At 35.9% G+C, this 13,483-nt stretch overlaps 1 protein-coding gene across 3 annotated transcripts in view; it reads right to left on the bottom strand.

Moving 5' to 3' along the window:
* The window catches only part of WDR7 (WD repeat domain 7), a 408,770-nt gene that overhangs the window by 272,583 nt on the left and 122,704 nt on the right, over window positions 1-13,483 (bottom strand). For 2 of the 3 annotated variants that reach the window (XM_033238435.1, XM_033238442.1), the window contains exon 17: window positions 261-359. The exons of the other annotated variant lie outside the window; for it this stretch is intronic. In XM_033238435.1, the coding sequence (XP_033094326.1) occupies window positions 261-359 (99 nt within the window). The remainder of the gene's footprint in view (window positions 1-260; window positions 360-13,483) is intronic. 3 annotated transcript variants of the gene reach the window in all.

Genomic DNA, 13,483 nt, shown 5'->3' with positions numbered 1-13,483 from the left:
CTGACTTTACATCAAAGATTGGCATCTCTGCACTTAACAGTATTCTAGATTGTAGGAAACATGGATTCTGCCAGCCAGGGGTAACATTACATTTTTATAACTGGCTCTTGTCATTGACATTAGCAAATAAAGTCATAAAATGGGAACTTTAGAATCTCATACATAACAAAGCAGATGAATGTGTAACTCAGATAAAAAGAACATGTCTGTTAGAATAAAGCACAGATTGAGAGAAAGTTGTTAGAAGTTGAGAGAGATACCTTCATTTACTAAGAAACAGGTATGTAAAGCAGGAGCAGAAGCAGGGTCAGAGCCAGAGTGATCAGCATCAGACCGAGCGGAAACGACAGGTGCAGCGACTTGCAGAGGAAAAGAGAAGAAATAAAGAGGAGAGAATTGAAGTACAGCAGTTTCTGAAAAAAAGCTTAGTATTAGTGAAGAATGAAAAACAAAGTTGACAAAACATAGAGAATGTAGAACTGAAACGATGTTTTCATCAGAAGGGCATGATCATTAAATATTACATCAGAAAAATGATATATTTTATTGAACAGTAATCACAATATAGTTCAAATTCCTCTTAAAGTCAAAATCTAATATTCTGATGAATGTATTGACTAATGCAAAACATAGCTCTAAAACAACTAAAGCCATCATGAAAAAATGACATTAAAAATTAACCAAAATGTTATTCAATTTTTAAAATGTATCACATAATGAAAAAGCTTTATGTTGGTCTTCATATTGTCAATTACATTTTTCTAATAGTTTATTCTCTGATATTATGTGTAAATCACATAAATCAGAGATTTTTAAATTTTCAAACCAATATTCACTGAGATCATTTCAACTTTTTATGCTTATTTTATGAAAACTCAATTTAAAATATCCCAACTTGCAAAGAATGTATATACCATGTTTAACTCTTGTTAAAAGAATACTAACAGGTTCATTCATTGGACTTTTTAAAAAAAATTATTTCACAAATGCTCCCTATACTAAAAAAGAAATTTGTGAATTTTATAATTCTTATAGAGGTACTGATTCACTCCCTAACCCCCCAAAAAAGTTATGTTGCCAAGAAAATGTTTCAGCTTAAATTATCATATGAAAAAGCAAAAGGACCGTATGGCACACACATTCTACAACTGGAGGTCAATGTGAAGATTTAGAGGTCACCATTTGACACTTCCTTCCTATGGCGAAATTAACATATGTCATGCACAAGCATCTTCAAATTAATCCCTCTCCTTTCTTCTGTCATTGAACAGCAATAGGTTTGGGCTCCTGAACAGATTAAGCATTGTCTGCTGAATGATATGTTTGCTTTTCACGCAGTGAAGTTCTTTTGTGACAACAGAACAGCTGCATGAAAACAACATTTTCATAATTTCCACACGAATGCATCATAATGTCAATCAGGCACGTGTGAGGTAAACAGCAGAACGAAAAGAAGTCTATGAAGAGTAACACGAAAAGCAACTCTAAATCCATAAACCCTAAGAAGCACATCTTGCACAAATGAAAGTTTTATCTGGGAAATTATAATTCTTTATTATTTTAAGAGATCTGATTTTTGCTCCTTATGAAATTAAAATTATTTTACAATGTTATACTTATGAAAGAAATAAAGCTGCTTTTAAATTCTATATTTCATAAGATCTACAAACTCCATTACGAATTAATCTTGCAAAGAAATCCCAAACATTTCCATATTCCATGGGATAATTTTATTTTTTTATCATTTTTAATTACAATTTCAGTGATTATGACTTATACATTATTCATCCTCCATGCAAAACATTGGTAAGCCTTGGCAGCCAGGAGTAAATTTGCAGGTTTTAACTTTTGCTCTACCAAAATGTTCCTCTGGTGGCTTCAGTTAGGACTTTTCTATAATTTCACTTTTTCAAAAATGGGGAGAAATCGTTATCCCTAGAAAGGCTGTACTAATTTTGCATGGTTTTACTCTTAATTCTGAAAGGACAATAGAATGAGAGGGTGAGGAAATTCAATACAAATAAATAAAAGTTTAGGATTGAGTGGTCATTACCCTAACACAGGTCAAATAAATGGTGGGATTAATGATTCCTATAAGAAACAAGTGTAAAAGGAAAGTAGAAATGTTACTGGCAGAAATGCTAGAGTAAGCATATGTCCTAATAGAATATTATTTAACATATATAACTATTATTAAGGAAAGAAAAAAACAGATTCTGGATATTATATTTTTGAAGTCATATTTAAATGATATTTCATTTAGACAAAAAGGCATTTACACTCATCCTTTAATAAATTTTATAGGCACTAAAACTCAAGAAAAATATTGTAATAGAAATCAAGGAATCAGATTTACCATGCTTTAAATATCTCTGCATCTCCACCAAAGAATACTTTATTCACACTACCTCACAACCGAAATCGCAAAATCTAGAGCACTTTCAAAATTCATCAGGAAATTAAACTCTGCTACAGCTTTCACAACTATCTACATAAGAAAAATCAGCAATTAACAGAAAAAATTATTACTTCCAAGATAAAAAGCTCAAGATTTAATAAATAATAAATCTGAAGTTTCATGGGGCACTGAGTATGGAAGGTTTACACCATAAAACATAATCAAGCATTTGATTTCTTAACAGAAAAGCTGCTATGTCACCTACCAATTTGCTGCTCTTATTAAGGATTAGCAAAACATAAGGGAAAACAGTTTTAGCACAGTTTCAACGTAGTGACAGAACTAACACAGTTCCATTATTTTATCTGAGCCTCTTCAACTGCTTACTCTTATAAGAAAAGACAGGTGAAGATAAACAAACATGTGGGAGAACATGTATATGCACACATCTGCCCTGGCTTCCCCTTACACAGCACATACATACCCAATATTATAACATCCCTAGATTCTGCTTCTCAACAGGAATATTTCAGTTTTTAATTGAAATTTGATTCTAAACTCCATTTGAATTTGATTCTAAACTACTCCCATTGTGATAACAATATTTATAGGACAGAAAGTTAACATACTTGGGATGGTAAGTGCTCCATACATACTGGTCTAAATCGCATTATCTTCCTAGCACATATACACAAGTAGTCCTTTTCAATACATTTTTCAGAGAAAAAAAGTTTTAAGTACAAAAAAATGCAATGCTTTAAAAAGTAAGTTTTTTTCAAAGCTTAATATTAAAAAAAGAAAAAAATTATTTAATGATGAGTCCTTTTAAAGTATTTCATGATAATCATGATGTCACGGAGAGGGTGGGTGAGGGGAGAGAATAAGAAAGAGAAGAAAGAGATGAAAGAGAAAACATGGAAAAAATTAGAAATTAAGAAATGTAGAATTAACCACCACGTACTTAACATAAAGGCATTCGGCACTGAGTCTGCATCTAGTCCAGAAGTTATAAAGCAACAGTTGGCTTTTTGTAAGTTTTCTTTTGTGTTAATACTTTTATGTTTTAGGTAGATGGGCATTTTAGCCATCTTTTAAATCAACATGAAACATTTGGATAAATCATTAATTCAGCTTTCATTGCCTCTTTTTTAATGCCTGACTTTTTGAGGTACAAAATGAGATAATGCAACAACCTGTTTCATTATGCATAATGTATCATATCTCCATGCTTCACAGAATTGCCATAATTAATACACTAACTTCGCTATGAAGGCAATATTGGCAAGAAAACTCTAATTCTCCTTTCAATTCCTTTTGTTATCTGAAAAATTCCCATTCGGTATTTCCTAATGCCAAAAAGATTACAAAAAGCTATACCAATACATTTAACTATTATCATGACTAGAAGGTTAGAAAACAAATACCTTAGTAATGAATGATCAAAAAAAACTTCCTCTTTAAAGAAAGGAAGCCTCCAACCTCGTATGTGTAGTAATCATAAAGACTGTGTCTTAGAGCCCCATTACAATGCTATCCTTTAGCATCGTACCACCAGACCCAGATAAAAACAAAAGTGCCTTCATAAGGGGTCCTATTTCTATTTCAGGAAAGGTGCCTCATTAAATTAATCTGCAAAATATATCCAATAAGCTAGAGCTATTTTGTTATTTTGTTGTTATACAAGAAGGCACTATGCTTTAATTCTGCATATTTTAATATGTCCAATAGAATTGGCAGCTCATGCAACATAAAGGGCAATAACATAAGCACACTTTTAATGAGTCAAACAGTATTAAAAAGCTCATTCTGAGCTTTTTAATAACATCTGCCCCATCCCCAAGTATGGCTTCTGACAGGAAACCATTTTCAAACATGTTAACTATTTCTTACAGCATTTACTTCCCTATCACTAAATAATATGCTAATCCTGCAATTTCTTGCTTTACCAAATCTAAACATTAGCTATTGGTTTCCACCAATACTGTGGAAGATGATTTAACTTTGCCAAACCATATCTCGTAACCTATCTCCTTTCCTTTACTCCCAATATAAATATATATATTATCTATATATTTTTATGATATATATCTCTATATGATAATCATTTATATAGAGAGATAAATATCTCTATATGATAATCATTTATATATACAGATAAATATCTCTATCTCTATGGAAATCATGTTCAATGTTGACTCAAATAGCTTACTAAGATCATACTTCTTTCCTTGGACACCTTGCTGGGGATTTTTATGAATTTAAAAATTATATTTTCTCCCCATTCGCCTTCTTTTCTATGTACCTATTTCTTCTAAGTTAAACCCCTCAACAGCTTCTCAATGATTTTCCACAGAGCAGGGTCATTTTCCCATGAACCATCTCTTTGGAAGCCATCTCACAGCCCTGCTCATATCTGCCACATGGCTGCCATCCTGAGACTTCCCTTCACTGTCATCCTTCACTGATGACCACGTCGGGTCAAAAGTGCTCCCCGCAGTGCTCCCCACAATGGCTTCACCAGTTCCTGAGCCCCATGTTTTATTTTTCCTTGGCTTACTTCTTTATTTTGATGGAGCACATCCTGCAAAACTTCGCTGAGAAAAGGATATAGTAATAGTAATTTTTTAAGACTATGAGTGTCTGAAATTGCCATTATTCTGCCTTTTTATTTGACTGATAGTTTGCATTCAGGAGTCTAAAAATGCAAAAATTGTCTTTTTTTTCTTTTTGGAGACAGGGTCTTGCTCTGTCACCCAGGCTGGAGTGTAGCGGTGTGATCACAGCTCACTGCAGCTTCAACCACCCAGTCTCAAGCCATCTTCCCAACCTCAGCATCCTGAATAGCTGGGACTACAGGTGCACACCATCACACCCAGGTAATTTCTGTAGTTTTTGTTTGTTTGTTTGTTTGTTTTGAGATGGAGTTTCACTCTTGTTGCCCAGGCTGGAGTGCAATGGCATGGTCTCGGTTCACCACAACCTCCACCTCCTGGGTTCAAGCGATTCTTCTGCCTCAGCCTCCTGAGTAGCTGGGTACATAGGTGTGCACCACCAAACCCAGCTAATTTTGCATTTTTAGTAGAGATGGGGTTTCTCCATGTTGGTCAGGCTGGTCTCAAACTCCAGACCTCAGGTGATCCGCCCACCTTGATCTCCCAAAGTGCCAGGATTATAGGCGTGAACCACCGTGCCCGGCCTGTATTTTTTTTTTTTTTTTTGTAGAGATGGGGTTTTGCCATGTCACCCAGGCTAGTCTCAAACCCTTGGATTGAAGCAATCTGCCTACCTTAGCCTCCCAAATTGCTAGGACTAAACGCATGAGCCACCACGCTCCACCTTTCTTCCACATTTTTAAGAAACACACATCTCCTGACCAATCTCCGTCGTCCTCTCTTTAGCTTATGGTTACTATTAAGAAGGCCAATAACATTTTTACTCCTTATATGTAACTAATGAAACTGTTAAAGTTGGTCCAAATGTTACAAGAAACCATACAGAGAAAATGAACATCATTTAAGTACTATGATCATGAAACAGAGATGTGTTTGGAAACTAATGACAAAAGCAATTACATTAGCAGCTATGATAATTTCAAATATACTACTTACACAATGTTAAAGTTTTGGTGTTATTGGTATTTCTGGACACTGCAATTCATAAACAAATTCCTATCCTAAAAACTCACTGCAGAGTTCTTGGGCAATATGGGCATAATTGTTTGGGTCAGTTGTTGTAGGCAATAAATGAAAAACACAGAGGAAAGCGCATGGTATGTACTAAGTAAATATATTTAGTCATGTTATAAATTCATTAATACCATTCATCATGGTGCTGATACAAACAATATATGAAAACCTTATTTGTGATCAACTCATTAATAATCTAGACCCTCTCCATTAGATAGGAAATCACCAACTGAACACATATAGAAGCTATATAGAAATGCAATGTCCAAACATTCTTAGGGAGGAAAAAAAAGGATATCCTTAAAACACCATAAAAGAAGAACACAAAAAACTAGGGCAATAGGGCAGTACAAAGGTGCAGGCAGCAGAAACGTAAGGACTTACCAGAGCAGAATGAATTGGCAGCCCAAGACGGCACGCTGACAAACAACAGGCACACAAGACAACATACGAAGGTGCTCATAATGCTTAAAAAAGACAGTCCTACTACTTCACCTGTAGATCACCACTGGATTATATCAGAAGTGTAATAAACACAGGTGTGATGAAAATTTTACCTTGGCCTATAACTCAAATCAAAAAGTCAAAAAACAGACAAAGGTTTTGTAAAAGGTTTCCCTCATTACTTATATCCAAAATAAACCAATGAGTTCTCTAAGACCAAGAACGATGGGGAGAGAATTCATTATTGTAAAAGACAAATGTATAACATAAACACTAACTTGAATTCAGTATATGAAGGCTATTAAAATTTTCTACTTCACTGAACACTAAATAAGTGACAATTACTATACGTCAGTATTGGGCTAAGCACACAAAAACGCACAAAGATTAGACAAAGTGTCTGCCCTCAAGGCACTCATTGTCTAGAAAAGCATATAATAACCAATTAAAATATTATCATAAATTGCACTCCTGTGCATTTTCTCCAATAGACATAATAAGCACCTTGAGGGCAGAGATTTGTCAGCCCTTATAGCCTCAGCACCAATATTGACATATTGACTCCAGAAACATAAAGAGAAGGTTATCTATAGATTCATTCATTCAGTAAATATTTGTTGAGCTCCTTCTATGTATCAGCCACTGTTCCAAGCTCATGGGATAAATCACTAAACAAAGCAGAAAAAAAAATGTCCCTACCCTTTGAGCTTCCACAGCAGAACAAAAGTGCACACCAATTTAAAAAAATAAAGGCACAGAAGGTCAAACACACAAAATTTTAAGGGATTCTCAGATCCATTTCTTAATATGATATATGAATTCTATGTTAAGTACTGTTTATTTATCTATAAATCCTGAAAAAGAATAGCGATTAAACTATTGGTTAATTTATGCAACTTTTTTCTGAGATAATTTAACAAGGACTACCTCTTACTTCTAAGGTTAGACATCCTAAATTGAACTCATTTCTGAAAAATAAAGTTGCGAAGAACATAACATAATCTTAAACTTTACATTGCTTAAATTTGCTTGGGCACCTCCTACTGAGTAAAGATGCAACTACTAAACATAAAGATATGGTCACCATCAAGATAAGCACGAGAGACACAGACCAGAGACTTATGTCATGAGATTAATGAATAGAGAGAAATACAGTACATTAGAACGTAGAACAGTCAGGCACAGAGGCTTACACCTGTAATCGCAGCACTTTGGGAGGTTGGGGTGGGAGGATCACTTGAGTTCAGGAGTTCGAAACCAGGTTGGGCAATATGGTGAAACTCTATTTCTACAAAAAATTTAAAATTAACTGGGCATGGTGGCCTTTGACTATAGTCCCAGCTATTCAGGAGGTCGAGGCTGCGGTAAGCCATGACCAGACTGCAGTCCAGCCTGGACAACAGAGTGAGACTCTGTCTCAAAGGAAAAAAGAAAAAGTAGAAAATCGTAAAGCCATGAGCAGACTTAGGGCTATATTTGCCATGAATGAAAGTGTGGTTATTTGATACCTCTGACCTCTTTTTCTCAAGTAGCATGTTTCATAAACCACAAAATTGAGTGTCAAAAAAAATAATAAACTGTATAAAAAAAAGTAGACAACTGACGGTAAATGTTTTTTTTTTTTTTTTTGAGACGGAGTCTTGCTCTGCCACCCAGGCTGGAGTGCAGTGGCCGGCTCTCAGCTCACTGCAAGCTCCGCCTCCCGGGTTCACGCCATTCTCCTGTCTCAGCCTCCCGAGTAGCTGGGACTACAGGCGCCCGCCTCGTCGCCCGGCTAGTTTTTTGTATTTTTTAGTAGAGACGGGGTTTCACATATTAGCCAGGATGGTCTCGATCTCCTGACCTCGTGATCCACCCGTCTCGGCCTCCCAAAGTGCTGGGATTACAGGCTTGAGCCACCGCGCCCAGCGGTAAATGTTAATTATTGACAAACATTGAATTAACAAGTCCACTGTTAGGCAAAACAAACCTCTTGTGAAGACACTATTTTCCAATGAAGTGCCCTAATATTGGTTATGGAAAATTATATAAGCTGAACTATCTAAACTATCTTTATTATCAAACCCAAATATCTATGAAAGTTCCAATCCCCAGCTGAAGTCTTTACTTCATATAGATTATTTGACAGCTGAACAAGTATTACCCAACATGCAAGTGACAGCTTATTGAAAAGACGCATATTCATGTTTGCAATACAACTTAAAAAGACATCGTGAATCGATGTGCACAGTAGAGGAAGTCAGGAAATAAAAAACATAAGAGGAAAATGTTTAAAAGCAAACCAAGCTAAGAAAAGCCAGAGTAGAAAAATGACGAAATAATGCTCTAACTGCTGAAACCTTAGAGAATTCAGAGCCCTTTGTATCTCTTACCACTTCCAACCCTAAATTGGTTATTTATGGTCATGTTATCAACTAGATATATACTACTCAAGAGAGTATACGTCAGACCAATCTCTCTAACCTCCCTAACAGAGTTGTTAGGAGACAAAAAGAACTTAATAAATATTTTTGAGAAAACAATTACACTATATATTTATTCCAATACTAACATAGAAAGTGAACTTCATAATGGTATTCTAAAGTATTTTACTATGTAGCTCTCTCTCAGTAGGAACTGCTGGCCTTCATTTACTTTAGAAGAAAAGCGTATGTGCTTTCCAAATGAAAATTCCTAATTCTATTGCCTTAAATAAATGCTTTTTTAAAAAAAGATCCACACAGTGAAACCCCGTCTCTACTAAAAATACAAAAAACTAGCCGGGCGAGGTGGCGGGCGCCTGTAGTCCCAGCTTCTCGGGAGGCTGAGGCAGGAGAATGGCGTAAACCCGGGAGGCGGAGCTTGCAGTGAGCTGAGATCCGGCCACTGCACTCCAGCCTGGGCGACAGAGCGAGACTCCGTCTCAACAAAAAAAAAAAAAAAAAAAAAAAAAAAAAAAAGATCCAATTTTCAAAACCATCCTCATTGCTCTCAAAACTCAATGCTTTTCTGAGAGAAGCAATATTAAAGTATTCCAACTTTAAAATCTGCAGACTTGACCAGGTGAGCAAATCTAACACCTCTCATGATGGTGAATATATAATGCATCATGACAATGTCACAAATTATATGAGAATGTTTCTATCTACTATGATTACAGAGAAGGAAAAATGTAATTCAAGAAGAATCACCAACTGCTAAGAACCATAATGAAGATGATGAGGAGGATAACAAATAATATCTCTAACAGAAGTCAAACTTAAATGAATCGTCCCGCCACTGATTTGCTGAGTATATCCTGTAAAATATTTCCAATGAATTTGGAAAAATAAAACATATACTATTGCAGAAAAAGCACAGGATCTAGAGTCTAAAAGCGCTGGCTGTGTCCTAATCATACTACTATTACTAAGAATAGGTTAAACAAGTCCCTTGCCAACATGAGCCTGTTTCCATTTTCACCAGTAATAACACTCTAAAAATATCACAACTCCATATATACAAATAATTTTTACTTTCTAAAAAAATAGGTATTTGGAACATCTTTAAATAAAGGGAAAGGAACTTCCACTTCTGGCCAAGATGGAGTCACAAGAAACAGATTTGCAATCCAGCCCAAAACAACCAAAAACAGACAAACAAAAAGATGAAATGTATAAAACAATGGTTTTCAAGCCACTGGGCATCATGCAATGAAGGACTGAGAGATGGGAGACAAGCAACGTGAGCCCTATGACCCTATGATTACCCCAGCTTATTGGCTTAAGAGACTTCCTAGGTGAAGCTACGTGGAGAACAAAGTGAGCAGCCCAGCAGTTTTCCTGAGTTCAGGAGACAAAGCTGAGAGTCTCAGGAAATCAGGCCAGCTAGAATTCAATGGACAGAGAGAAGGGAGCTGCAAAGATCAAAGTTCTTCAGAGGATCTCCCTCAAGTATTCAGCAGAATACCAATCAGTACATGTCTCTAAAGAAACTACTCAAGGTGAGGGGAAAACATCTAAAGGACCAGAAACAGTGCCTGCTCCCAACAGCCTAAATGGAAAACCTCATAATTCACAGGACATTGAATATTCTGGAAGGTCTGGCCTCAGTAATGGGGAGTAATTCATCTTAGAACACTGCTCCAAATCCACCTAACAAGTCATAAAAGCAAGACCAGGAAAGAAAAGGAAACTGTTTCCACATGACATAACTGCATCCCATAACACAGCTCAAGATTTTCAAGAACACAAAAGTGCCCAGTACCCAAACAGGCAAAATTCAAACATCTTCCATCTAATCTAAGATTATCAAACATACAAGGACGCAGCAAAGCACAGTCCACAAGGAGGAGAAGAATTAATTTAAACCAACCCAGAACTGACAGAGCTATCAAAATTATCAGTGAAGGGTGCTAAAACATTTATTATAACTGCAATTCATGTATTCAAAGCAGTTAGGTAGAGACAAGGAAAACAAACATTTTAAGACCCAAATCAAAATTCTGTGGACACATATCACAATGTCTGAGATTTAAAGTGCATTGGATGACAGCCGGGCATGGTCACTCATGCCTGCAATCCCAGCACTTTGAGGGGCCAAGACAGGGAAAGTTGCTGGAGCCTGGGGGTTCAAGACCAACCTAGGCAACATAGCAAGACACTATCTCTATAAAAAATAAATAAATAAATTTTTAAAGTGCGCTGGATGGGACCAATGGCATATTACACATTGCTGAGAAAAGACTAATTAACTTGAAGATGTTGCAATAGAAACTATCTCAATCAAAACACAGAGAGGACAAATAATCCAGAAATAAAAAAGCACTGTGATAGGTGAAACAACTTCAATCAGCCTAATGTACATGTAATTTGAGTCCCTTAGAGACAGGAGAGAGGAAAGGACAGAATGAATATTTGAAGAAATAATTATTGAAAAATTTTCAAAATTAATAAACTCCATGAACCCCAACCACAAGAAACATGAAGAACACTACACTGAAGAATCACATAATCAAATTGCTCGAAACCAGTGATAAATAGAAAATCTTAAAAGCACCAAGATTAGTAATGTTACAGTTAGAGGAACAAAGAATGCCATCAGATCTTGTTAGATTAAGAAAATGTGGCACATATACACCATGGAATACTATGCAGCCATAAAAAAGGATGAGTTTGAGTCCTTGTAGGGACATGGATGCAGCTGGAAACCATCATTCTCAGCAAACTATCGCAAGAACAGAAAACCAAACACCGCATGTTCTCACTCATAGGTGGGAACTGAACAATGAGATCACTTGGACTCGGGAAGGGGAGCATTACACACCAGGGCCTATCACGGGGAGGGGGGAGGGGGGAGGGATTGCATTGGGAGTTATACCTGATGTAAATGACGAGTTGATGGGTGCTGACGAGTTGATGGGTGCAGCACACCAACATGGCACAAGTATACATATGTAACAAACCTGCACGTTATGCACATGTACCCTAGAACTTAAAGGATAATAATAATAATAAAAAGAACTAATGCAAACAAGAAGACAACAGAATATCATCTTCAAAGTATTAAAAGATATAAAAAGTCAACCTGGAATTCTATACCAGAAAAAAAAAAAAAAAGCTTTCAAAAACATAGACAAACAAAGATGTTTTCAAATGTACAAAAATTTGAAGAGCAGATCCTCACTAAAAGAAAGCTTAGCATGTGGGGCTTAAAACCTAGATGACGGGTTGACAGGTGCAGCAAAACAACATGGCACATGTGTACCCATGTAGCAAGCCTGCATGTTCAGCACATGGATCCCAGAACTTAAAGTTAAATAAATAAATAGATACATACACACATACAAAGAAAGCTTAAAGTGAGCTTAAAGTAAGTCCTTTCGTTAGAAGAAGAATTATACCAGATAAAAATCCTACACAAAGGAATGTAGAATACCAAAAAAGGTAACTACATGGATAAATATGTATTTTTCCCTATTTCAGTCTCTTTAAAATATAATTACTATTAAACACAAATCATAAGAATAATTTGTGAGGTTTATAACATATATAAAAGTAAAATACAGGACAACAGTAGCATAAAGACCAGTAGATGACAAATGCTAATACAATAAGGTTTAACATTTATATTAAATGTTAAATAGTATAATACCACTTGAATGTACACTGTGATAACTGAGACACAGACTACAGACTCTAAAAAACTACTAAAATAATAAAATTAAAAATTAGCTTAAGGCCGGGCGCGGTGGCTCAAGCCTGTAATCCCAGCACTTTGGGAGGCCGAGAAGGGCGGATCACGAGGTCAGGAGATCGAGACCATCCTGGCTAATACGGTGAAACCCCGTCTCTACTAAAAATACAAAAAATAGCCGGGCGAGGTGACGGGCGCCTGTAGTCCCAGCTACTTGGGAGGCTGAGGCAGGAGAATGGCGTAAACCCGGGGGCGGAGCTTGCAGTGAGCTGAGATCCGGCCACTGCACTCCAGCCCCGGGCGACACAGTGAGACTCCGTCTCAAAAAAAAAAAAAAAAAAAAAAAAAAAATTAGCTTATAACCATAAAGGAGATAAAATGGAATCATACAAAATTTTATTAGTCTAAAAGACAGCAGAAAAAGAAAAAGAACAAAAAATAAACGCAACAAAGAGAAAAATAAGGTAGCAGAATAACAGATTCAAACCTAACCATATCAACAATCACATTAAATGTAAATGGCTTATGCATCTCAAGTAAAAAGTAGGTCAGACTGGATTAAAAAATAAGACCCATTATATGCTGCCCACAAGAAACACATCTTAAAGAGCCAAATAGGTAAAAATTAAAAGGATGATAAAAGGTTATACTATGATAACAGTAGCCAAAAATGCTGAAATTACTCTATTATTATAAACAAAGTAAATTTCAGAGCAAAGGATATTACCAAGGATAAAGAAGGTCATTTCATAATGATGAGAGTCAAATAATCAAGAAGAAATAAAAATTCCAAAGGTTTATG

This window comes from Trachypithecus francoisi, unplaced genomic scaffold, assembly GCF_009764315.1.
Source record: "Trachypithecus francoisi isolate TF-2019V2 unplaced genomic scaffold, Tfra_2.0 Contig01474, whole genome shotgun sequence".
Taxonomy (NCBI): Eukaryota; Metazoa; Chordata; class Mammalia; order Primates; family Cercopithecidae; genus Trachypithecus; species Trachypithecus francoisi.
This window is presented reverse-complemented; position numbering and strand designations above follow the sequence as displayed.